Source organism: Anarhichas minor, unplaced genomic scaffold (assembly GCF_050575085.1).
Source record: "Anarhichas minor isolate MPS153535 unplaced genomic scaffold, ASM5057508v1 ptg000058l, whole genome shotgun sequence".
Lineage (NCBI taxonomy): Eukaryota > Metazoa > Chordata > Actinopteri > Perciformes > Anarhichadidae > Anarhichas > Anarhichas minor.
The window spans coordinates 422,832-447,279 of NW_027466504.1; the positions used below are offsets into that span (position 1 = coordinate 422,832).

At 39.7% G+C, this 24,448-nt stretch overlaps 1 protein-coding gene across 1 annotated transcript in view; it reads right to left on the reverse strand.

Annotated features, from left to right (window-relative positions):
• Positions 1-216: 216 nt before the first annotated feature.
• Positions 217-24,448, reverse strand: part of col13a1 (collagen, type XIII, alpha 1) — a 118,276-nt gene continuing 94,044 nt past the window's right edge. Inside the window, exons 22-41 of the mRNA XM_076077267.1 lie at positions 21,414-21,467; positions 20,731-20,817; positions 20,577-20,603; positions 20,442-20,477; positions 20,285-20,341; positions 20,169-20,192; positions 20,025-20,078; positions 18,248-18,292; positions 17,723-17,857; positions 16,264-16,335; positions 16,025-16,066; positions 15,853-15,903; positions 14,723-14,809; positions 10,901-10,936; positions 8,595-8,648; positions 8,452-8,505; positions 7,742-7,777; positions 3,885-3,971; positions 2,647-2,724; positions 217-273 (exon numbers count right to left, since the gene is read on the reverse strand). Of these exons, the coding sequence (XP_075933382.1) occupies positions 217-273; positions 2,647-2,724; positions 3,885-3,971; positions 7,742-7,777; positions 8,452-8,505; positions 8,595-8,648; positions 10,901-10,936; positions 14,723-14,809; positions 15,853-15,903; positions 16,025-16,066; positions 16,264-16,335; positions 17,723-17,857; positions 18,248-18,292; positions 20,025-20,078; positions 20,169-20,192; positions 20,285-20,341; positions 20,442-20,477; positions 20,577-20,603; positions 20,731-20,817; positions 21,414-21,467 (1,173 nt within the window). The remainder of the gene's footprint in view (positions 274-2,646; positions 2,725-3,884; positions 3,972-7,741; positions 7,778-8,451; positions 8,506-8,594; positions 8,649-10,900; positions 10,937-14,722; positions 14,810-15,852; positions 15,904-16,024; positions 16,067-16,263; positions 16,336-17,722; positions 17,858-18,247; positions 18,293-20,024; positions 20,079-20,168; positions 20,193-20,284; positions 20,342-20,441; positions 20,478-20,576; positions 20,604-20,730; positions 20,818-21,413; positions 21,468-24,448) is intronic.

A 24,448-nucleotide genomic window follows, 5' to 3' on the forward strand; every position in this document is an offset into this window, starting at 1 on the left:
TACAAAAATGCTGCCATATATTTTTTAGGATTTAATTTTTTCCCCCACGTATAACAGAATTGGGAAAATGTAAAAAAATAAATATCCTATGTACAATCACACAAGCCATTCCAAAGTTATCGTCACTGCAAGGAGAAAGCAAAAGGCAAAATATCACACGTTAGTTCAAACATGTCCACGGGGAAGTTAGCGTAGTGATGAGCATTAACAACACTGTCAAGCTCTGCCACTTACTTTATTCCAACATCCTGGTACAGGCAAGCCATCGTCTCCCTGAACAAAGACAAACAATGTGTCAAGTGAAAAATAATGTACGCAGCAGAGATCAACAGTATTATCATGCCTGAAGCCACAACGCACACAAAAGCAGCTTACAATTATAAACGGACATTTTGTTTGTCTTTATTAGGTAGAAAAGTGGTAATAGTCATTATTATGGCCATCCAGAGTTCTAGAATTAAATGTTGTTTTGCTGCATAATACTTTTGGTTTCAAGGTTCAAGGTGTCATTTACTGTCATTGTACAACAGGGTTGTGCAAACTAATGAAGTTTGTTACACTTCGCTTAATAAGAAAATATCCTGAGAAGAGTTTCTTCTCATGTATTTTATGTCGTAAAACAAAATGTTAAAATCTCTTCAGCTTGTGAAGAGACATAGTTATTTCTGACGTCTAACGAATAACATTCAGATAATACATTCATTCTGAGACGAGGGAACCGCAAGTGCAAAAATGCTGACTTATTTCCTGGTTTCAGGACTCATTTCATTTTCATTGGTTCCTTTTAAGGTAGTTTTACTCTTGTTTTTGTTATAAAAAGAAATGTGTTCGGTGATAGTTTTTGTTGACAAAATGAACAATGTGTATCATCCTCTACTAACAGATGAAAGTAGCAATTTGTAACAACCACATTACACATCTATCAGTGTAAATCAATTTTCTTTCAGGCCAATTTAGGATGATTATGGATCCTAATTCCAATGACAAAGAGTTATACATTTGCTTCAGCTCTAGTTTGAGCTGCTGACTAGCCTCTTCAGTCATGTGTAATGTGACATTTAGAGCCATTTGTCACCACAAACTGTCTAGAGAATAAAAACTTGATTTCACAGATCTATGTTAAGGAACATGAAGGTTATCATCAAAAGAAACCTCTCCAGTTGTTCAAATGACTTCCAGACCAGAGGATCCCCAAACTCCCCAACTCCATAGAGTACCACATTTGAGTATAAATACAAAAAAACAAATGAGATCATAACCAAACACATTAGCAGTCTCTGTATTTAGATATACTATACATTGTTGGGTTTGTCAGTACATTTTGCTGCTGTATGGCACCCAGCAGGGGGACAGTGCTGTTGTTCCTGTGCTACCTGAAAGTTTACAGTTTCTAAATAAATGAATGGTGCCTTCAAATGACATTTCCAGTCAATAACAGGCTGCCAGTTGTGTGCAATAGAGTCTACCAATATTTTGCTACATGATTTCATTTAGTTCAGTAATAATGCCGAGGATTATCGCTTATATTTACAAAGACATGTTGATGTGTAAAACACAGCCTTACCTGTGAAGCTGCAATTCAGATATTAAAGAGATCTATTTTCTCGATCCGTTTCTCCATTAACATATTTATTAAGATACCTTCCAATACCAAATCTAACCACCTGGAATCAATTAGCTTTGCAAAGCCAGACTACATATTGTAAACTCAGTTGTTTTGGAGATGTCCTGAGGATTGACATTCTGTGCATAACAAGATGCATGTTATCTCCGAAAGTCCCGCAACGTGAATAACAGTTAGACTAACATTTAGTTTGTTGTAGTTGTCCTGTTTGTGATGCGACAACCCGTCTGCTTTACCGCTCACAATCCTCAGCAGTGCCAGTAACTCCTGATAATACCTGGATCTTGCATTTAGTATCACCTTCTGAGCAGTGTCCAAATTGAATGCTATAAAGTCATCCCCAATTCAGGCTGAAGAAAAGTGGATCAAAAGCAGGAACCATGGCAATGAGTTGTCTTACTATACTTGCGGGCTGGCTTTGTTCAGCTAAAAGTCTACACCAGAAATAAAAACTAAACAAATTATGTGCTGCAAAGATGATAATTCACATGCTAATACCAGGACTCTGACTTGCTCTGAACAATGAATCTAGTTCCTTACTGCTTCTCACCACCTGTGGTATTATGCTGCCTGGAAGATGGAGAAAATTGGTGCTCCATGCAAGAGATGGTGTAAGAAACAAGGTATTATGAAGAAAGGCTCTAGCATACTTTAACGACAATGTCAAGGCTTTACATTAAAGATTATATCTGGTTATGTGTTTGCTGATATTAGTCACAATCATATATCTGCATGTGAAGTTAACATAGAAAGCTGAAGTAGTTGTGATGGAAAGGTTGAGTTAAATGAGTATTTGGTATCAGAAGGAAAGGCTTCTTTACTTTAGTTCTACAGGAGGTCAGTTGGAAAAGTTTTGGCTTGTTATGAGGTGAGTCAACTACAAGAAGTAGATATGAATGTCGATGCAAACATGCATTTTTTTTAAATTTACAGTGCAACATGTGAGTGGCCATAGTCAGGGGTTTGGTTAGGGATAGCTAGAGGCATGCTGGGGTAAGTGAAGGGAAAAAAGAGCACCATACCACAGGGCAAGGGGCATCCAGCCCGTCCAGGCCTGGCAAGCCCGGTTCACCTTTCTCCCCTTTAAAGCCTCGGAAACCCTGTTTGTGAAATCAACCATTTAAAAACCAGTTTTGCAGGTCGTGGGTAGCAGAGGAGGGTTTGTCTTCTGCTACTTGACGGCAAGAAGATCTCCACTTCTGTCCTCCGGGTGATGGGATGGTGATGGGATTCCTAAACATGCAGGAAACCTGGGACTGACAGGAACTGGGCTCACTGAGATGACTTTGAAAGGTTTATGAAGCTTTCAGATCTATAATGTGATGACAAATTGTTTTATTTATGGGAATGGGTTTGATCTAGAGTTCTGTTACCAACCAAGAGTCTCATAATAACGGGCTGGGGTCAAGTTTAAGTTTCACCTGGATGCCTTTTAGAGGACAGGGAGGAGACCCTGGGACAGATTAGTGGACATGGAAGAAGGATATCTGGTCTACCTTGCTTAACCTGCTGCCACTGACAAACAGACTTAGATACATGGCTGGGAATGGATAGATTGATGTGTCTGTTCAGGTGCCATGTGTTGCAAGTTCCAAGAGCCCAATGGGTAGAAGGAATAGAGCGTAGAGTGTAACCAATACGTTCCTTTAGTCTGGCTAATGGTGATTAGTGGATGAAAAAAGCTAAAACGTTTCAGATCTGCTACAGGTCTGGAAACTAGAAGTATCTATGACATTCATTTGGGCCGGATGTTAAAGACATGGTTTTGGGCAGAATTACAGTCTCGGTTTTGGGCTTGTGCAGAACTCTAGTTAGATTTTTTCCAACATGCAATTCAGGGTTGCAGAGCTGCAGGATGAAGACTGAACATCGAGACAAAAGGCTTCGGTATCTATTGATACTCATCAGCAGTGGCTGCCGAGTTCCTGTCGGCCTCTTTCCTGTAAAGAAGAGGTTCCTCAGGCAGAGTTGTGGTCTGTGGTCTTACGCTATAACCTCTGACAGTTTTTTTTGAAAAACATTCAATTTAGGATGGCATCAATTCAATCAAATATCTCCCCATACCTCTAACAGGCTGCAGTGGACACTTGGACAAAAGCCTGCCTGAGGTTGATTAGAAACACTGACAACCAGAGGCAAGAGGAAGCAGACTACTGAATACAAACCTTCAGTGAAACTGAGGACATATGGGATTGTGCCATATTCTCAACTAGTGCTACTTCCTTTTGCCTGTTGGTTACACATCGGACCACTGACATACCAACGGACAGGGGGCATCTAATCCAGGTGCTCCTTGGTCTCCCTTATCCCCTTTGGCCCCCCTGTTGCCTTTCTTGCCCCTCTCTCCCTGCAAACAACAGCGTATTAGAAAAGACAAACTTTAGTCCTCCCTCATTAAGCCACACATGAAGCAAATGTTTGTTTTTGTAAGGTTTCATCGATCAGGTATTCTTCCATTTATGTCATTTAGACAAAATGAGAAAACAAGTTGTGTGCCTTTAGCTATTTTCAAAAGACAATATGATTTTGTAATGTACATTTAGCGGAACAGGAAGGTAAGTAGAGGAAGTTAGGGAAGAGGGTTTAAAGCCCAAAGCAGTTGGTGAGCAGCTTTCACATCTTTTTGCAGCTACAGTAAAAGCAGGTTTTGGAAGACTTGCAAGTGAGAAATGAGAACGCAGAGTAAGAGTGTTGTTACTCTGATGATTTCTTGTTGTCATGGAAGATAATCTACTGAACAAAACATTAGATATGAAAGTGAGTAAGAGGATCATGTCCAAAAGTAAAACCTAAAGCATAATGAAGTGGTGAATGGAGCGTGTGGAGTGACTGCTTTAGGAATTCAAAGAAGTTCATTCTTGGCCATGAAACTGTTTAGTTGAGTCTTCATTACAAACAACCTTAAATCTCGTCAATTGAGAAAAAAGTCAGAGGTTCAGGAATGCGATGGCCTACATATAAACCTTTGGAGCACAGTCAACCACATGTCCCACTGGGCATTGAGGTGAGAGACATTCAACAGTGCTCTGAGTGGATAGATGGGTTTTCTATCAATAGTCAGTGTTGGTTTATTGATCTTGTTCGTTATTGAATCATTTTTTATAGTGATCTGTAAATGGTTTGGAAGGCACGCTGTTATCCCGCTGATAAAGATGATGCTGATCTGATCATTTTAAAAGGCAATGACATATTTTGTCATTGAAGGGGAACGCCACCAATTTTACACATTAAAGTCTGTTTACAGGTGTTTTGGGGATAACTATTTCATATGTGAAATGCAAATCCTTTGTGTCTCCAGAAGAAGCTGCATGAAGTCACTACGAGTCAGCGTCTGTTGGGGCCAGGATTCGAAATACAGCGGAGTTACTTGGAGATCATCTCCCCTGAAAGAGACACAAGCTCCCCAGACAACCCTGAGAGATTTAGGGGGAGCTCTAAAATATTGGCAATTTTGGTGCCACTGTTTTTTTTCTGAATAAATTAATATTTTCACATATATTTAGATTCCTGAAATAAATAATAGGCTAAGAGTACAGCACATGTCAACGTACATGTTCATTTGCGCTGAACAATTTCCAATAATTTGTGTCTAATAAAATCAATGGCGTGTGTTCCTGCTCTTGCCATCCGTGCATGGGCACACACTTATGTGTTATGTGAATGTATGTCAATATGTAGAATACTATGCAGCCTGACTGCAGTGTTCTCCCACTGCTGGCATCACCTACACAACTGGAATCGATGTGAATCTATATGAATCTATATGAATCTATACAGGTTCAGGCTTAAGGCTTCCGTCTCAAATGGTTTTGGCTCAAATGCAAAGACCAGTTGTGAGTGTTGCTAGAAGCCGAGGCTTACATTCAGACTTGAGATGGGCGTATGCAGTCACTGTAAGGGTCACAAAATGTTTCTTTATGCAGTCTTGCTGTTTTTTGATAGAGTTGAAATTATGAAGCCATCTGCTTCCTGCAGACCTTTTAGTGGTTTGCAAATCATGCCAGGGACTACAGGTATGGCAGCTGTTTTAAAGCTACTTGTTGCACACTAAAAGTTCAGTCTGTGTGGAATCTCATCTAACTCTGAGATACTAAACTGTCTTGAAAATGACAGGCTCATAAACATGCAACCTTTTTTGGTGCGCAAGATTCAAAAACGTAGCATATTTTTTTAAAGTGATGGGAGAGCACTGCTTGCAAATTTGGGGTACAGGTCATGGGTTGGAGGGACTACATGCTTGCAAGGAAGAGGTATTGGTAAGTAGGAGTAGGGGAAGTAAGGAGGAGGTGTAAGAGGAGGAAAATGAACCCAGGACTACATTAGAATGCAGGAGGAGGAGGAGGAACAGGAGGCCAAGGTTTGTGAGAGGGAGAGAGGGCAACCCCGGCAATAAAAAGAGCCATGGGCCACAGAGCAAGGTGGAGGGAAGGAAAAGGGGATAGGAAGACCTGCGGAAACAAAGGAAGACAGGACAAAGAGTGAAAACACCAACACTATCCCATAGCTTTGCCTTCAGCACTTTCAACCGGACCGTTGCATTCAGGTCTGTTTAACAGAAGCATGTTCTTCTGGTTTCTCTAGCTGGACATTGAAAACATTTGACAAGAGGCCCGTTGAATGTGCTGAGAGAGCTTATGAAATGTGCAGACTTAAACGATGGGAGTGGAAATATTAAAACAAGTCACAGGTTAATGGGAAGGAAACAGAAACATTCTCTTAGAGGAAGGGTATGTCGCATTAAAACAGATCCTCTGAAACAGTGCAACCTGGAGATGAATTACTGGTTTTACACAGTCGCATTGTGCAGGGCTGTTTTGATATTCACTGCCAATTAAAGGAGTTGTTTAATGTCTGTGGAAATTATTCATAGTCTTTATATCTGAGATTAAGAAGATGGATATCAATCTCATACAGTACAGAGCTGGAGTCAGGACACGATTGGCTTAGATTAACTAAAAGACTGGAAGCAGGGCTGAAGAGCTACCGTGGTTCTGTCTGAAGATCAAAAGTGAACTATTTATCCATCCGGTCAGCACTTTTGGGTAGCATCTCTGACTAAAGCATGGATTGCCAGGTATGGGCAAAGATGTTGGTGTCTGTGTAGGCAATGAGCTGAAATTTGATATAAAATAAATAAAACTGAATAATTAAAAATAGAGCTGAAGCTGGTGATATTTGTCTGTGGAGTGACACCTTTCACCTCATAAGCCTCGGTTATGCTTTCTGCAAGGACGGTCGCACAGACATGAGCTGACACGGAATGGTGACGAGGAAGCATTTGGATCTTTTTACCCTCTTCGGGTTCTTGCCAGCAAACGGACATTCTCAAAACTCTCTATTCTCTCCTCTCATCTGCGTGTTGGATGTGTACGGACAGGAGAACGCTTGTGCATGAGTCAAACATAAATCACGCTTTACACAGTGATTTGATCAAGTGATGTAAAAATATTGGTTGTAGCTGTTGAATGAGAATGATATCCATCTTTCAATCTCAAGTGTAATCTGAATATGCAACATGATGTCACACAAAAGACAATACAACTGTTTGTTGTCTCCAAGGTAAACTCAACGACATTGATGCATTCTTCTTTTATCCGAACTATTGTCAACTTTGTTGATGAAATTTAATTTGGGAAGTTTATTCTTACCCTCAAAACAAAGCCACTGTAAAACAAATACATTTGCCAAAGAAAGGCATGTTGACGTGAATAATTCAGGACCATTAAAAAAAAAAATCAAAGGAAGCTATCTGACTCATCTGGCTTTCTTTTCATGCTTGATATCAAAGAGAAAATCCAGGTTTTTGATGTTCAGCTCTTTAATTATCTTCTCTTGTGTGAGAGCGTCTTTGAAGTCGTCACAGTTCTGCTCAGGTGACCTATTATGGCCCAACGAGGCAGTTGCAACAATAATGGCAGAGGTAACATAATGTTTTGGATGCAAATAGCAGTCTGTTTTATTATGACTCATGAAGAGTTCAATCCAGTTGCTGAATGTAATGAGTATGAGCATAGAAGTGACCTGGTTAAATGAAATCTAATGTGGGTCTATTGGACAGAATCATGTCCTTGGTTCTGCTATCTTTATAACTGGCAAATAATATAGGTGGCATCTTACCCGGTTCCCTTTGAGTCCTTGTGGTCCAACTAAACCCTGCAAAAAGAAATGACAAAAAAAAACATTCTCTTTGCTGTGCATGTTTGTCTCACTTTGGGAAATGTGCATATTTAGTACATTTTGGGAAATGTGCTTGTTTGCCATCTTAGAGTCATCTTCAGAAGATGACATCACTGAAGAACGTGAGTTCGGCTCCGCTGGGGTTAGCTAAGGTCTTTATGCTGAAGCTATCCAATGGACGTGATGGCCTGGTATACCCAGATGGATAAGTGGTAATTAAATCCCCTCGACTAAACAACACATCTCTGATCAGTACTACCTCCACCATGGCACTAAACACATCCTGTTGTTATCTTTGTACTGGCCACATAAATGAAAGTTATCATGAGGTTTTCATCTGGGTGAGAGGTCTTTGTAAACCACCTCTGATGGATTTGAGGCATTTGGACTGAAAACATAGGCACATGGGAGAAGTTTGCTTTATGGGCTTCATGCCAGAAAGGTTTTATTTTATCCCAAGCCATGGTATTGTCCTAAACCTAACCAAGTAGGTTTGTTTGCTAAACCTAAGGAGATTTCTGGCAGAAAGCCTTGATGGCAAACTTCCTCTTGGTTTGTTGTTGTTCCCTTTGTTACAAGCGTGCTGCTTTCAGTGAGCTAAAAGATGCTGCCTGTTGTGATGGATATTTGAAATGTAATTAAAGACTTACAGGGATGCCTTGAGGCCCACTTGGTCCTGGCAATCCTGCATCTGCCTTTTCACCCTGTAGTGAAGAGAGAAAAGTAAAATGTATATTCTCCAGAAACTATATTTATTGAAATTAAAAGCAGAACAAAACACAAAGATACTCACTCTCTCGCCCTTTGGTCCTGCTGGCCCTGACACACCTGATGGTCCTATTAGACCCTTTAAAACAGAACAGGGAAAAGAAATACCTGTCAGCAAATACAAACAGAGGAGTTCTAGAGAAGATATCATCACTAAATGCCTCAAATCAGTAAATCAACAAGCTTTCTGGTGGAAATGAATAGATCTCACAAAAGGTAATCTCAAGGATCATTAAGATACATTTTGTAGTAATCTGGAGTGACAGAAACAGGTTCGGACATAATGTTCTGACACCTGTGGCATTAACACACCAAGCTTGTTGACTACTGTTCAAACTGTTAAATAGGAGGGAAAATGAATCAAATGTCAACAGCTGCAGTTATCTGTCTGAGTAGCTTTCAGGAGAGGAAGACCTTGCATCTCAGGCATATCCAGAATGGGCAGTGCTGTATGGAGTACAGCGAACCAAACGTACTGTATGACATGTCAACATGCAGCATGGGCATATCTGCATGCTCCTCTTCGATAGTTCTTAGCAATAGCAACTTTGCAGCCCACTGCTGACACAGGAGCACGAGGCAAGGAAATGTTGCAGCAGCATTGAGGACTGAGGAGTCACACTATTGTGGTGTTCGATATCAGACAAGATGGAAATTCAAAGCAGCACTATGCAACATTCCTCTTTAGTTCTGGGAGATTAGGGACAGATTTTAGAACATTTTGAAAGACTGTTAGCCTCAAGTGCACTGCAAACGCAGAGTGGCCATGTTGGCTCATGAATTGTTTGGACCAATATGAAGATATTACAATTTTTTCTCATATTCACAAAATGTTTATGTTGTTATCTTGGCTTAACCAAGTGTAAAAAGTTAAAACTTATGGTGCTTAAACTGTAAAATCTCAAATACATATATATCGTTAATATTATTATAATAATAACTTCATCCAGAATAATAGATTTATCCAGAAAAAAGGCAGTGTGCTGAAACTGGAAATCAGTGATTATATCAGATTAATGTGCAGTTTTTCCTTTCATGTTCACAGCAGGGTGGGATGATGCCTGTTGAGTCACTGAAAGGCTTTTATTGTGAAACATCTGTGTAGGAAGTGTTAAGTTTCATTGAGTGGGTCTTAGCAGGTATAAGCCTGTTATAAGCCTGTTAATGCTGTTCTCATAAGCTGTATGTACTATACTTACAAAAAGTAATGCACTGTAACTCTTATATATCTGACAATCTATTTGTATGTAATCCACTTAATCGAGAACAAGTAAATATAAAGAGCGTCAAGCTGTGCGTAGGGAGGAAGTTGGGGTGCATGAGTGGGTCTAGAAACACTAGACTTCCACCAGGTGAAAGCTGTTTGAGTCCTGTGTACTAAGGTTCAACATTGATTTATTTCAACCCAAAGAAAGACATTTCTGTAGTAACGATCTTTTCCTAAACCTAACCAAGTCATTTCCTGTTCAGACAGAAGTTTATTTTGAAAAGACATTATGCATGTGATGAGCGGGAAGTGACAGGTGCTGCTGGACTTTCATAGGACAACACCAGATAAATGAGAACCGTTGTATGAGGATACATTGGCCTGTTTTGAATCCAGATCTGGTTCTTTCTGCAGTTCAGAATTTGGAATATTTTTGTATTGTTTAAGTCTATTATTCATAAGGTGTATAGCCCGACAAATATTGAGCTCTTGAGGCCAGTACCGATCTATATATTTGATGTATTTTTTCTCATGAACACAAACATTTTGATTGTTTGTGACTGATATGTTGGCATATGTTACATTTGAAAATAAATCTTGTCAGCTATCTGTGTTGGATGACATATGTACTGTTTCTAAATGACCAATGCTACTGTTACATATTGGACAATATATCTGCTGATACCAGTATTTCTGCTGTAAGATATTGGCCCATATGTTCTAATAACGTGTTTCACTTATGGGCTATGGAAAGCTCTTCTTCCTCTTAGTCTTTGGAATTAAGACTTAGAGAAAGATTCTTGCTTAGCCAACTTATATGACTGCTGAAAAGGTTGTCAATAATAACCACGGGGGCATAAGGGTGATGCATAGAGTTGCCTTGTTTGCCATGAAAGTAGATTCTTCATGCCAGTGCATCCCCAGAACCCTAACCCTGAACAGTGCTGTCCTCGCAGAGCTACTGTAGGAAGGAATAAAGACATGACAAGCATGGGAAGCAGGAAAGCAAGCAGATATGACAAGCAGACATGGCAGACATCAAGCAAGCTGTAGCAGGGAGGTGGAGGAAGACGAAGAGGAAGAGAAGGGAGGGGGGGGACTGGAACGGGACTTGTGCCACTCACCACTGGACCCGGTCTGCCGTCTAACCCATGAGCCCCCTGTATAGCGTTGTACACAGTTAGAGAGCAGAGGTGATGGGGGAGATGGAGGAAGGTGGGGGAGGGGGGGGAGGGGGGAGGTGAGTGAAGCTGTGACTCAAGTGACTTCAAAAACATTCAGATGATAACAAATAAAGGGTGAGGAAGTGGTGGAGGTGGAGGTAAAGTGAGTGAGAGTAATTGTGAGTCATTACTGGTCATGGTGTGTGGCTCATAGTAATGCTCTGTGCTCTGACTGGCATCACATTCAAAGTGTTAGTCTGTCTCTCAATCGTTTGTGACTTCTCTACCCTGTGTGTCAATCTATAGTAACAGCTCACAAACATGTATTTCTTTTTCTTTAAAGGATTCAGTAAACAGCTGGTCACTGCAGTTTTAGCAAACGTTACTTAAAACAGGGAGGAGCAGTGCATTTATTTGGAACTATTTTCTGTGGTGGATTAATCCACATTTCGTGCTCTACTGAGTATCTGTGCCAGCAGGACGGGGTATGTGGGATTGAGTCAAAATAAACTAGTGTCTGACTGAGACTCTCACCAATAAACTCCGGCAATGGTAACATATTCAAGCACTTAAAACGACCTGTTAATTGACGACGAATTTAAATTTTGACTGGCAAGGTCCACAATCTTGTGTTTTCCAGAGCTTTCATTCACCACTCATGGTCTGAAAGTTAACTACGTGCACTGATGATGGCAGTGAGATACGTTTGAAAGTGCCAGAACAAAATACCCAATTACATCAAAAAAAGGAGTGTGTGTTGTCAAATTGGTGAATGTGTTTGTTACTTTGCTTCAGCGATGAATAAAGAAGCGTGCTGCCAATACAACAATACTTCAAGTCATTTGGAATCAATTCATAACACAACAGAACTTTTCAAGGCACACACAAACATCGATGAACAAACTGGTAATTAGTAAAATGCTAATGAAAACAGAATCACACAGTCAGAATGTTAAAGCTAAAATTGACCCTTCGCTATGTCCTGCCCCTCAAACACAGACTGGCCAATCATAGAGTAGCATCGGCCAGCTCTGACCAGGGTCCGGCTCTGCTCCATAGACTCTCATCAGGAGTTTCAGATGTTCTTCATGTTCAGGCTGGTTTAGTTGATTTGGAGCTAGTCATGGTTAAACTTTGTGTAATAGTGAATAAAGAGGAACAGGGTGGTTCCCTATGTTCCTTGTCTTTTGTCTCGATCACCAGGTGATGTGCTGATTCAGTGGAACACTGTGATCTGGAGGCTTTAGCTTCTATCTTCATCTTTTGAATCTGTTTTTCTTAATCAGTTTGACATCATATCCTTCAAACACATATTCTAGACGCTTTTCTCTGCTTCTCCCTGAAATCACCTTTTCTTTTACAGGAATGAGTTCATATTTCTTCAGTGAGTGAAGTTAGTGACAGTGTGGGCTCCATGACATAGTAGCTCTGACAGCTTGATGAAGTAAAAATGTGTGTGTGAGTGTGTGTGTCGTGAAAGTATTCAGCAACAATTGTTAGTGTCTCCCCTAACAATCTATTGTGATGTGTCCTACATATAGAGTTTCTGTATACGTGGTGTTAAAACAGTCTCACACGTATTCGCAAACAAAGTTCAGAAACTTGTCAAACACAATGCCCAAATAAACACAGAGGGATTTGTGTCTGTAAATGTGTGTCTGGGCCTCTCATTTACAATTCAAATAACACAATTTGCTAATTATGAAGGTATATTTGTGTCTTTATTACGCAAACAAAAAAAAATGTTTTAAAAGCAAATTTCTCGCACTGCAATCAAAAATCAAGTTTGTAAGTGAAAATATATAAACTGAGAATAATTTATTTGTTAGTTTTTCTTATGAAACTAGAATTTTTGGTTAAAAAAATAAAACCTTTGGTTAAAAAAATAAAATCTTTGGTTTTGAAACCAAAAGCTGAGTTGGGTGTAGTGGGCGGGGCATACGCTGCTGAATGTACCAGGAGTTTCTATTGGTCAGTTTGACTTGTCTCTCGGTATCTGCATACATATTGTGTTTTACCAATTATGTAACTTGACATTTGTTTGTGAATATTTGACTGATATGAGACTATTTCAACACCATAGCATTTTATCTTGTTTTATTTGGTAGCGTGTCTCTTTATGACCTGTAAGTGTTGCCAAACTGGTAAATGTGTTTCTTAATTTGTTAGTTTTATTTATTTGCAGTTTTTCCTTTCATTGTCACAGCAGGGTGGGATGATGCCCGTTGAGTCACTGAAAGGCTTTTATTGTGAAACATCTGTGTAGGAAGTGTTAAGTTTCATTGACTGGGTCTTAGCAGGTAGGAATAAAGGCATGTCTGTTATAAGCCTGTTAATGCTGTTCTCATACACTGTATGTACTATACTTACAAAAAGTAATGCACTGTAACTCTTATATATCTGACAAAATCTATTTGTATGTAATCCACTTAATCGAGAACAAGTAAATATAAAGAGTGTCAAACTGTGCGTAGGGAGGAAGTTGGGGTGCATGAGTGGGTCTAGAAACACTAGACTTCCACCAGGTGAAAGCTGTTTGAGTCCTGTGTTAAACAATGGTTCAACATTGAGTCATTTCTCACTGAAGTAACGTCACATCCAGAGTCATTTCAACCCAAAGAAAGTCATTTCTGTAGTAACGATCTTTTCCTAAACCTAACCAAGTCATTTCCTGTTCTTTCCTGAAGACTTTTCTGTTTGCTGCTGCCTTTAATTGAACCAGATTCAATTAATATATTAATCAATTTCCTGCATTTCTGCATTTTACTCCTGTATTTTATTTCTTACACTGTTTTTTAATGTTTTAATGACTGTTTTTATTGTTTCAATGAATGTTCTTAATTGTTTTTAAATCTCTTTTGCCTTATGCTTTGATGCTTTTATGTGAAGCACTTTGAATTACCTTGTTGTTGAAATGTGCTATACAAATAAACTTGCCTTGCCTTGCCTTGCCTTGTTCAGACAGAGGTTTATTTTGAAAAGACATTATGCATGTAATGATCGGGAAGTGACAGGTGCTGCTGGACTTTCATAGGACAACACCAGATAAATGAGAACCGTTGTATGAGGATACATTGGCCTGTTTTGAATCCAGATCTGGTTCTTTCTGCAGTTCAGAATTTCTTTTGGCTCTGTGCTTCAGTATATTTCACTGGCTTGTGTTGATACTGTTTCCACCCCTGGTCAGCTGGTTAGTGTATACTTCTTGCCCATAATGAAAGGTTACTGTATTATTTTAACAATACAATATTGCATTCAATATCGCTCGTTTGACATAAGAAGAGGATTGACTGTGCAATGACCTATTATATATTGCTATCAAGGTGAAGGAAGAGAAGCTTTTACCTGACAGTGACTGAGTAGATACATGTTTGTTAACGTCAGCGTAAACCAAGAACAACACATTGAAACCCACAGTGCTAGACACCTTATAACAGTAGAGTATTAAAGAACATTGAAAACAGCCCGATCGTAATTTGAATAACATTTTGAATAAATATGTCCACACAAGCAGAGCATGTTTTAGATTTGCAGTGTTATGTAAATGATTAACTTCCTTTGAAACAATCCACCCTTCCAAACAGGATTATGATGACAGAAGCAACATCTGAGACATGAAACATCAGTCAATAAGAAATGCTTAAACTAGGATAGAAACAATATGGATTTTTAAGGTTGATAATCCCTAAAAAATGCTCTCAGGAAACTTAACAGGATATAACACAAACAGAAGATAGAAGGCAAAGAACTTTAAGACAGGAACAGGAAGTAGAGTGTACTTACAGGGAGTCCAAGATGGCCTCTGTCGCCCTTGTCGCCCTTCTGACCCGACGCTCCCTTCTCTCCTCTAATGCCTATGCCTGGTTCTCCCTGATATACAGTGTACAATGGAAATGTATCCTTACACCGTCATTCATTGAATAACTATGATGCATGTATACAACATGTGAATGGAAGTCTATTTAATAAACGTAGGAGCTGTTAGATATTATTTTATAGTAACAATATCTCACCTTAGGCCCTGAAAATCCTTGAGATCCCTGGATGGAGCAGAAACAGTGAGATTACTGACACAATGTTACTGTATCCCAACTGTTGAAATATACCAGTGCACTGGTATATTTGAGGCGCATTAAGATAAATAGTGCAAATACAAGTTCGGCATGATTAAAACTCTACTGGGTGAGCTTCAGTTAATGGGCAACATATCCATTTGATTTCATTGTTTTTCCTTTTATTTCCCTTATTTTCTTTATTCAAACTCAATTTTATTTCTCCCTGTCAAACAGATTAAATGACTATGAAGTGTTGAACAATATTTTTCAACATTTGTTAAAAGGTACAAATATAAATCAAGATATCAGAATTTCCTTATATGCAGACGATGTTATACTATACTTGTTTAAGACGCCTGATCATTATCTAAGATTAAATAAATAATTAAGGTATTTAGAATTTTCTTTAGGTCATTAAATAACAAAGTTGATTTCTGCAGGATTCGTTGCAAAGGGAAATTATGCAAATCAACGAACACTTCCCTAACCCAAAGAGAAGATGTCTGGTGCCATTTAAAATGGCACCATACACTCTCAAGAACTAAAAATAATAGTGATACATGTTTTTATATATATTGTAGATATAAGATTAGACCTTTTAGAACTGCGTTGGGAGGTTGCACTTGATTGGCAACCTTTCACTCTCCGCTTGCAAATGTTAAGGTGTTCACTTGCAACTTCATCTTTCTTATTGGCTCATTACATTGAGGGAAGTCATGTACTGTTCAGTAGATATCTGTCAAACTTCAACCTGAGGCCAAATTAGCCAAATGAACTGGAAACCCTTTGAAAGTGTTTGGGGCGTTTAAGCATGGGCTAGTGCTACGTTTCAGTGGTTGAATGGCATATTTGACTCACTGCTGGGCCAACTGGTCCTGAAGGTCCTGGGGGCCCTGGAGGTCCATAGACCTAAACACAGACACATACAAACACAAGGTTTCAATTCAGAAAATGTTTCTCATAAAACCTGCTGTGCTATAATTTACCAGGAATTGTACAAATCAGACCTGCGGGTTAATGACTAACTTACCATTTCTGACCGTCCTCCTTCTCCAGGTTCACCTTTAGGACCCTGTGAACATAGGTGGCAAAGACACAGAGGGTCACATTCCCAAGTCAGACAAACTATTAAGTGAATGAAGAATGAGACAACACAGCACTTTTTCACACAGCATTTGGGGTGAATACAAAATATATTCTACTGTTCCCCCTTTGCCAGGTCAGACACTGCATCCAGAGAGATGCAGCCTGAGGGGCACCATTGCGTACCATTGAGCCAGGTAATCCGATCGGGCTTTGGGCCCCTGTAGCCCCCTTTTCACCCGTAGGGCCATCTAAACCCTACAGAACAAGAAAGGGGAGATGGACATCACGATAACGGCAGAGTGTTTCAATTTAGGGACTGATGAGTTCATCTTCATGTTAGAATCAAAGCATAAAAGACAAAGCAGAACGTTTTAACAAAGGCTTCACACCAACCAGCACCCGGGCCAGTATACGTCAATTGGGGTTCATTCTTATTTGAAATAAAAAATTGATATATATTTAGCTTTCAAGCTAAGTTTGCGCTGGGGAAAATAAATGCTCAGTTTTGAATGGTGTTGGAGCCATCCACGTTCAAAATGTTTACCTGCAACATATGGTTTATAAACAATTATTTAATGCTCTGACAAATGTTGAATACTTGGTTTTCCATACTTTGATCTGTTTTCAAAATAGATAATGTATGGTCCCATCATGCCCTTGCATGGCACCTATTTGTGTTCTACTTGTGTGGGTGCTCACGTCTCGTTGTTAGAAAGCTGTTACTTTGGGCTGGAGGGGGGGTGGGGGGTGTTGTCTTATAGATTAACAGCCCATTTCTAGACGACCAATAATGATTTCAATGTACTAAATACTGTACATGGGTACACATCTGAGGTTTGTGCTACTTTATGCTTCTACTCTACATTAGTTTAGTTACATTCAACTGTATTAAATGTAATGTGTTTTATTATATTTATTTATTTATTCATTTTATGGAGCTTTTTTTATATTGTTGCATTGGTACTTTGACTTTAATAAAGGAGATGGTTAGTTCTTCCATCACTTACCATCCTCCTGCAGGCTCATTCACACATTCCCACAACATGTTCATACAGTTACTTAAGCACTGCACAATCCAAGTACATGGTGGGACTGTATAGGATGGGCCCTTGAAGATATTTCTTAAAATAGAAAATGATGCATTCAGCAATAACATACACAGGGATTTCTTAATTAGGATTGTTGTGAAGGCCCTACTGCGCACTCCATCTCATTGTTGTTGAGCCAGCCCAAGACCAATATCAGCATGCTCAAACAAACAACACAAGATGTACACACAAGAGCAAAATAAATGTCTCCCTTAATAAGTAACGTAGCAAACTGTCAACCGTACAGATATATACAGGATACAGAAAAGCAGTTTTAACTAAAGGCTCTCAGAGTAACACCGGGCTACAAATAGCATAGCCTTCTATATGGGGGCACATTTGGGATCCATGCTGCAGTGAATTAAAAGCTGAACACAGTGTCAATCCTCGGGTCCCTTCCAAGCTAGTGAGTCTCTAATTAGATAATGAGAGGGCAACTGGAAAACCCAAGGCCTTCCCTCTGGATAATGACAGATGTGAGACTGGGGCTTTGGTCAGGGAACCCCAGGCAGTGATGTGGTGTGATGTGGTGTGTGGTTAACGCAGTCACTCACAGGTGATCCAGATAGACCCATGTCTCCCTTGTCCCCTTTGGGTCCAGAGAAGCCCATGACACCACCCGCCCCTCTGGGACCTTCAGGACCGGCTGGGCCTACAGGACCGGGCTCTCCAGGCTTCCCCCTGGGCCCCTGAAAACACAAGAGGTCAAGGTCACCTCGCTTTAGCCGATAGAAGCTATGTTAAGATTCAAAGATCATTTATTGTCATTATGCAACACAAATACATACACAACAAAATGCAGATGTAGCCCATTTCCAACACAAGAAAAACAAGACAAAAAACTAAACAAAAAACATTTTTTTGAAGTTGCATCAGGAGGAACGCAAACAATTCTCTGGTCGGATAACATGGCTGACATCTTAACATTAACAATATTCAACATCAGGAAAAAAGTGAAATCTAAAATGTGAGCTTTAATCATCATCCATCACTGCAATCAATTGACTACTATCACAATGTAGATCTATGAAATAATTCAACTGCCTGGCTGATAATATGAAGTACTGATAACTTATTACCTTATCTCCGTCCAGTCCTGGAGGACCTGGCAGACCAAGTTCACCCTGAGGACACACCAAGGCTGTATTACCAACTCGGCAAAGAATGCAACTTTTAATAATACTTACACACAGGATTTAACAACTCTGAAAAGTCATCATGGCAGCAACTATTTTATCTTTTATCACAACAATGGCAAGGTAAACTGTAGAAATACACTATTGAAGTTACAAATTAATCCACCAGGAGTTTGGGTTTCCATGTATTTGATTGGCCGCCAATGTGGCACCTCGCTGGATGATGCTGCATTGCGTTGCTGTAAAAGTTGAGCCAAGTTCAACTTCTTTGCCAGAGGACCCTGCATTTTTTTCTGGAGCACTTTGCATTGGCACTAGTGGAGTAAGGTAATTACAACGGGCCCCAGGACACACTATTATGGCGGGGCCAGTTACTTTCTAATGCTTTTCCTTTGAAAGGCATGAATGCTCACTGGGCTTGCATATGTGCTCAGCACTTCAGTCTTGACTAATTTTGTGCCTAAACTAGGTAGAATATATTGTATAGTCTTATCACATGATCAAATAGAAACTAAACATCATCATCAACATACATATTACCCATCATCATGTCTGTATGAAAAGAAAAGATTTTTCATTTAATTGACTATTTTTATAGTACATTTTTAGTATTTAGAGTTTATGTCGAATAAACATATCATCTTTTTATAGATTTCTACTGACCAATTTACAAAAGGAACAAAATAACAAATGGAAACCAGATATGGGTTCAACTTCTCTTTTTCAAATGGTCCCGTGTGTTATATAATGTGAGCTCTTTTTGCATACAGGCATATTTTCAAGGTTCTATTTCCTGTAGAACTCGTGCATCACCTCACACATTGCTGAAAGGCCTATTCTCTCCATATATGCTGGCCTCATCCAGCATTTGTAGCTGTACATATGAAAAACAATGCACCGTAATTCATAGATATTTTAAACACATACTTATCATTGAGGGAATATAAAGAGGTGAATGGCTCCAACAAAGTCATCTTAATCCAGGGGACTATTGGGTACTTCAGTAACAACGCTTTATTACTTATTTCAACCCAAACGACAATCTTTTCCTGAACCTAGATAAGTGTTTTTGTTGCCTAAACATAAGTAAGTTGTTTCCTGTTAAGAAGGAAGTTTGTTTTGAAAAGACTGTATGCATATAACCAGCAGATATTGAAACGTGTTGCTGGACTTTCGAAGGAAAACTCACAAAAAATTAGGAGCAACTGGTCGTAAAATATACAAACCGTCTGACTGACATAATTTAAATGAAGTTCGATGTGCTTCCACCCAGGGCATATTTTTATGCTTTAACATTCTACTATTTTCTACTATTTAGGTATGTAACTCAGGCTGTTTTCATACACTGTTCATAGCTACTGTATCTACGAAAAGTCATGCACTATAATTCGTATAACCCACATATACGATTTGTAATTACTACAAATAATCACGAGCCAGGACGGGTGATCTCGTAGTCTACCCAAACCCAAAAGTCAGCGTTGACTCATGTAACTCGAGTAACGCCATTTCCATTGTTATTTTACCCAAACAACGATCTTTTCCTGAGCCGAGTCACTCTGGCTATGGCACAAACACAACATTAACACTTACAATAACACTCCAAAACAATATATTTATTTTCTGAATGTAGGAATTGTGGCTCATCTTTTACATGCAGTGTGTAATGAAATAGTGTCAGAACATAACGTGTTAATTGTCATATTAAAATCTCTCCTACTTTGGTACCAGGCAGTCCAGGGGCCCCTGAAGGTCCAGGTAATCCAGGGGGGCCCTAGGAGGAGAAGATATGATGCCATTAAATAGAACGTTTACTACTGTTCTGCGCTTGCACATGTTGTGATAAACCCTAGAATGTACTTACCATCAGGGGTATGTTGCGAATATCCTGTGGAGGAATGTTGAATGTTACAGTATTTGTTTACTCTTTACTGTTAATACATGTAAGGAAAATTGCTACTAAATATGAGTTACACATACATTTTCATTGTTGTGGATTTCAGCCTTTCCTGGCTCCCCAGTTGGGCCTGGAGGACCCTATAAGGTGAAAAAAAAATGTGTTAACAATAGCATTATGATTATAAATATTCATTTTGTGTCAATATTTGCAACAAGGACTCTGCCAGTCCCCACTTACTCTTGGTCCAGCTGGGCCATCAGGGCCTGCTTCCCCCTAGAGGTTAGATGAAGGTATGACACTTAGATTCTCCATAAACACTCTCAACTTGTGTTATTATTTGGAAAGTCTTCCCATTATGCTGTTTTATCTCACCGTGTCTCCCTTATCACCCGTGTCACCCTGAAAGATAAACATACAGTCACTTCCATGGACACTAGCTTTTGTTAAAGTGTTACTTAATAATGATTGATGGAGGCATTGCTGTGCATGCATGTATCTATACTCTAATACAACTATTTCCCTTTACCTTTATTCCCATTAGGCCTGGCAGTCCTGGTGAACCAGGTTCTCCTTTAATTCCCTGGGCTACAAAGCTCGCTTCTCCCCTCTCACCCTGCCATACATAGAGAGCAAAGTCTTAGCTGAATGCAGTACGACGTGTTACAATTAACCAGACAAGAACAATAATGAATAGAGATTGACTGAAAAACATAGATTGTTTATGTCCAATATGGTGCTGAGACATAAAAAGTAGGATCCACGGATAGAATTTCAAGAAAAAGGAAGTTAGTATGCTAGTAAGTGCTTATGAGTCGAGATTATTTGAGCATTTCTGTACATTCCCACAGATCACAACATGTCCAAGACAATCCATTCTTCTGTGATTCAGACTGAATCAAAGAATGCATGTATGAGTGTTCTTAGAAATGACAAATGGTATGATATGGTTTGCACAGTGCAACAATAAAGAGTTAGCGCCCCGATTCTGAAGTAGTCATTTAAGCTGACTGATTATATCATCCAAAGACACCAAAGCACTCCAACAAACCACGAGGGAAGCACAGTCCTATTTGGAGCTTTGGCCCGTCACAAACACAAAACACTGATGCGATGAATGTCTGACTACAGATGTCCAGTTATTAGAGGAATAAGGGTGACTGACTGACGGACAACCAGACAGTAAGGGTGCTCATTCCATTCCAGGCCTACCCTGTAGCCCCTCTTGCCTGGGATGCCAGGGGTACCTGGGTGGCCAGCCTGGCCCTTTGCAGTGAAAGAAAGACAGTTATGACCCACTGATCTGATTGGGTATGTAATAACTGCCACACACACTGCTCATTAATGACTTTACCTTTAACCCAGAAGCGCCCGGGAAACCTGGCCCTCCCTACGATGGCCAAGTTGGCATAAAGGTCAAATATGGTGGAAAAGGAAGAAAATGAAAAGAATTGTCAGACAGTTTTTTTCAGGATATTGAAAAAGACATGCAGACACATCCAGAAAGCAATTATGCATGCAATACATGGAGAGAGTACTGAATGGGCTAACTGGGCAGAAGAGAAGTCAATCTAATGACTCCAAAGACAAAACAACCATAATGAGATGCAAAATGACTACAAAGAGAAGTCAAAAGACTGCAAACAGCATCTTCTCTCAGACTGGGTGTGTTTTCCTATGCAGGATGAGTGGGAGCCAGGGGCCCAATTTCTCATTATCTGCCCATGTAAAAGTATAGAGTGAAAGGAACCACAGTTGAGTCTGTGTTCTTGCTCCTCTTTTCTTTTGAATGAGTAGATGGTTTAAAGATGAGGAACAGCCACAGCGGTAACAACACAAAGCACAGCCACAGCTGGATGGTAGAGGGAGCTTCTACAATCCTGTTTTCCCTAGTGGAATTGGTAGGCTGTCCACTGTGTGTCTGATGATGCTTGAATGTAATTTATTTTAGTTGTAGACAGAGGATAACAAGTTCATATTGCCGGTGTTTTCTCAGAGGGCTGTGATTTGCTCTGTATAGCAACATGCAAAAGGGAGACAGAAGATGCAGGAACCATTTGAACAAGCTCCATCAAATTAGCACTAAAATACTAATTTGACTAACCTTCATCTTTGTATCATTAGCATTCCGAGTTGCCAGGAAGTCCAAATGACTTGGTACTGTGATACCCCACATGTATCAAATGTTCAAGTAACACATTCAAGGTTGTGGTGCTTCCATTTCAATCGCTATGGCAGTTAGTTTGGTCATATATAGAAGACAAGATGTCAGAAGAAGGTGAGAGCTTTATCCTGTGATTCATTGAAAGACATGTATGCTATGGATTATCCACATTATCATACAACTTTAACCCATGATCCCTTTGCAGAAAATGGCATTTCATGTCCATGGATATGAATACATATTTACAAAATGGAAAGTAAAGCAGTATATATCAACAAGTACATTTCCATTGATAACCAATAAACAGGATCAGGAAGCCGCATATTTATAGTAAATGTATTTATTAGTAAGTATAATTACAGCATACTTCTATTGGTACGATTACTCATAATACTGCTATCGCTGTATCTACGAGGCCTAATGCCACTGTAGCTCATTTTAACACTGCTACTTCTTGCTTCTTAACCAACTGTTCTTACAGCACCATTGAGACAATACAACAAGCATTCATCCTTGGATATTGTCATTACTGTATCTTGAGTACTGAAGGTCTTTTCCAGTTTTAATCACATGTAATTTATGATTAGGATGGAGATTAAAGGGACCACAACAGGACAGAGTGTCCATTGGCGTACAAGGGTTTGTAGCCAGATACAAGCCATGCTGGATCTCCATTATCCCCGCTACCCTCAGAAGTACCTGAGTGGTGAAGGGGTTCAATAGAGACGTTCCCAAAGAACCAACTGCCCCAAACAGGAAACATCATCTCTCTTTGATCCATGACTGCTCAATCAGCTTGTAGCATTCCTCTGGTCCTGGAAAGTTTGTCCTTCATTCTATTTTAACATCTCTCTTTCCGTGACATGGGTGGAGGCCCAGATGGATGCTGTCACACTGGCATGCCTTGTCTTGATTTATCAATATGCTAATCTCTTTTTTGAGGGCATGCAGCCAAAGGCTTTCCACTTCAGAGGAAAAGTACGGAGGGATGAGTTTGAACCAATCCCTCACCCTCACACTTACAGGAACTGTAATCATCTTCCAATGATGCTGCAGGATCACTTGTTTTTGTTCTGTTTGTACTGAAGCCAAGTCGTCCTGTCACACTCAGTGTCAGAGGAAGGACATGGAGACGCAGCTACTCATTGCCAGTTTTGGTAATGATTTACAAGGAGAAGTTCCATGTGTACACTAAACAGTGAAGTGTATGCTTAGTAACAGATGGACAGGATTAGGTTTAGTCGAATGTATCAGTGTCATGATACAAAGTTCCTATAACGTTAAGAGCACTTAAACGTTATACATCAGTAAGCCAGCGTCACTACTGCCAAATATCATAGAAATAAGGAATTTTCCAGAAAATATTGATTGTCAAATATATCAATGCCACATGGTTTCTAAGAAGCACCTTTGCCTAACGGTAAAGGCCAATCAACTATGTTTTGATCAGATTTCCTACAAGTAAACAAGAAAATATGTGTCAATGAACAGTTTCATTGTCTCTCAACCGCTACCGCTACTTATGTACTGTATATATATACAGTTATTGTAAGTGTCAGGCATACTGTGCTATATTCCTGTTCAAACAAGCCACGATTGGAGGCAAACGTGCAGTTATGTGCAATATCTTGATAAATAGCCACTCCTGTATTGGTTCTTGCCTGCCTGTGTCCTGTTCCTGACCCTTACCCTTCACATGTTAACCTGCTCAGGATCTGCTGCTTGTGTTTAGTTATGTTGCCAGTTTGTGACCCAACTTCCGGCCTTTGTCTTTTGGGATTTTTGTTTGTGTGTTTGTACAGCCTTTTGCTGCCAACTGTAAGAGTTCATTGACCGTTCACTAAAGTGCCAATATTCATTCTGCTCTGCCTTAGTGACTGCATTCAGGTGCTCTTTCCTCTTGCTTGTCGATGGAATGTGACATTGCATTTCTGCTTATTCCTCTACGATCCTCTACCCTCACAATGGTCTGTACAAAGCTAGGGACTTATTGGGGGTAGGTATTTTGCTAATTTGCGCTCATACTACTAACAGTACTGTACTTTTCATTCAGAATTTCTTTTCCCCTCTCACATTTAAAAGG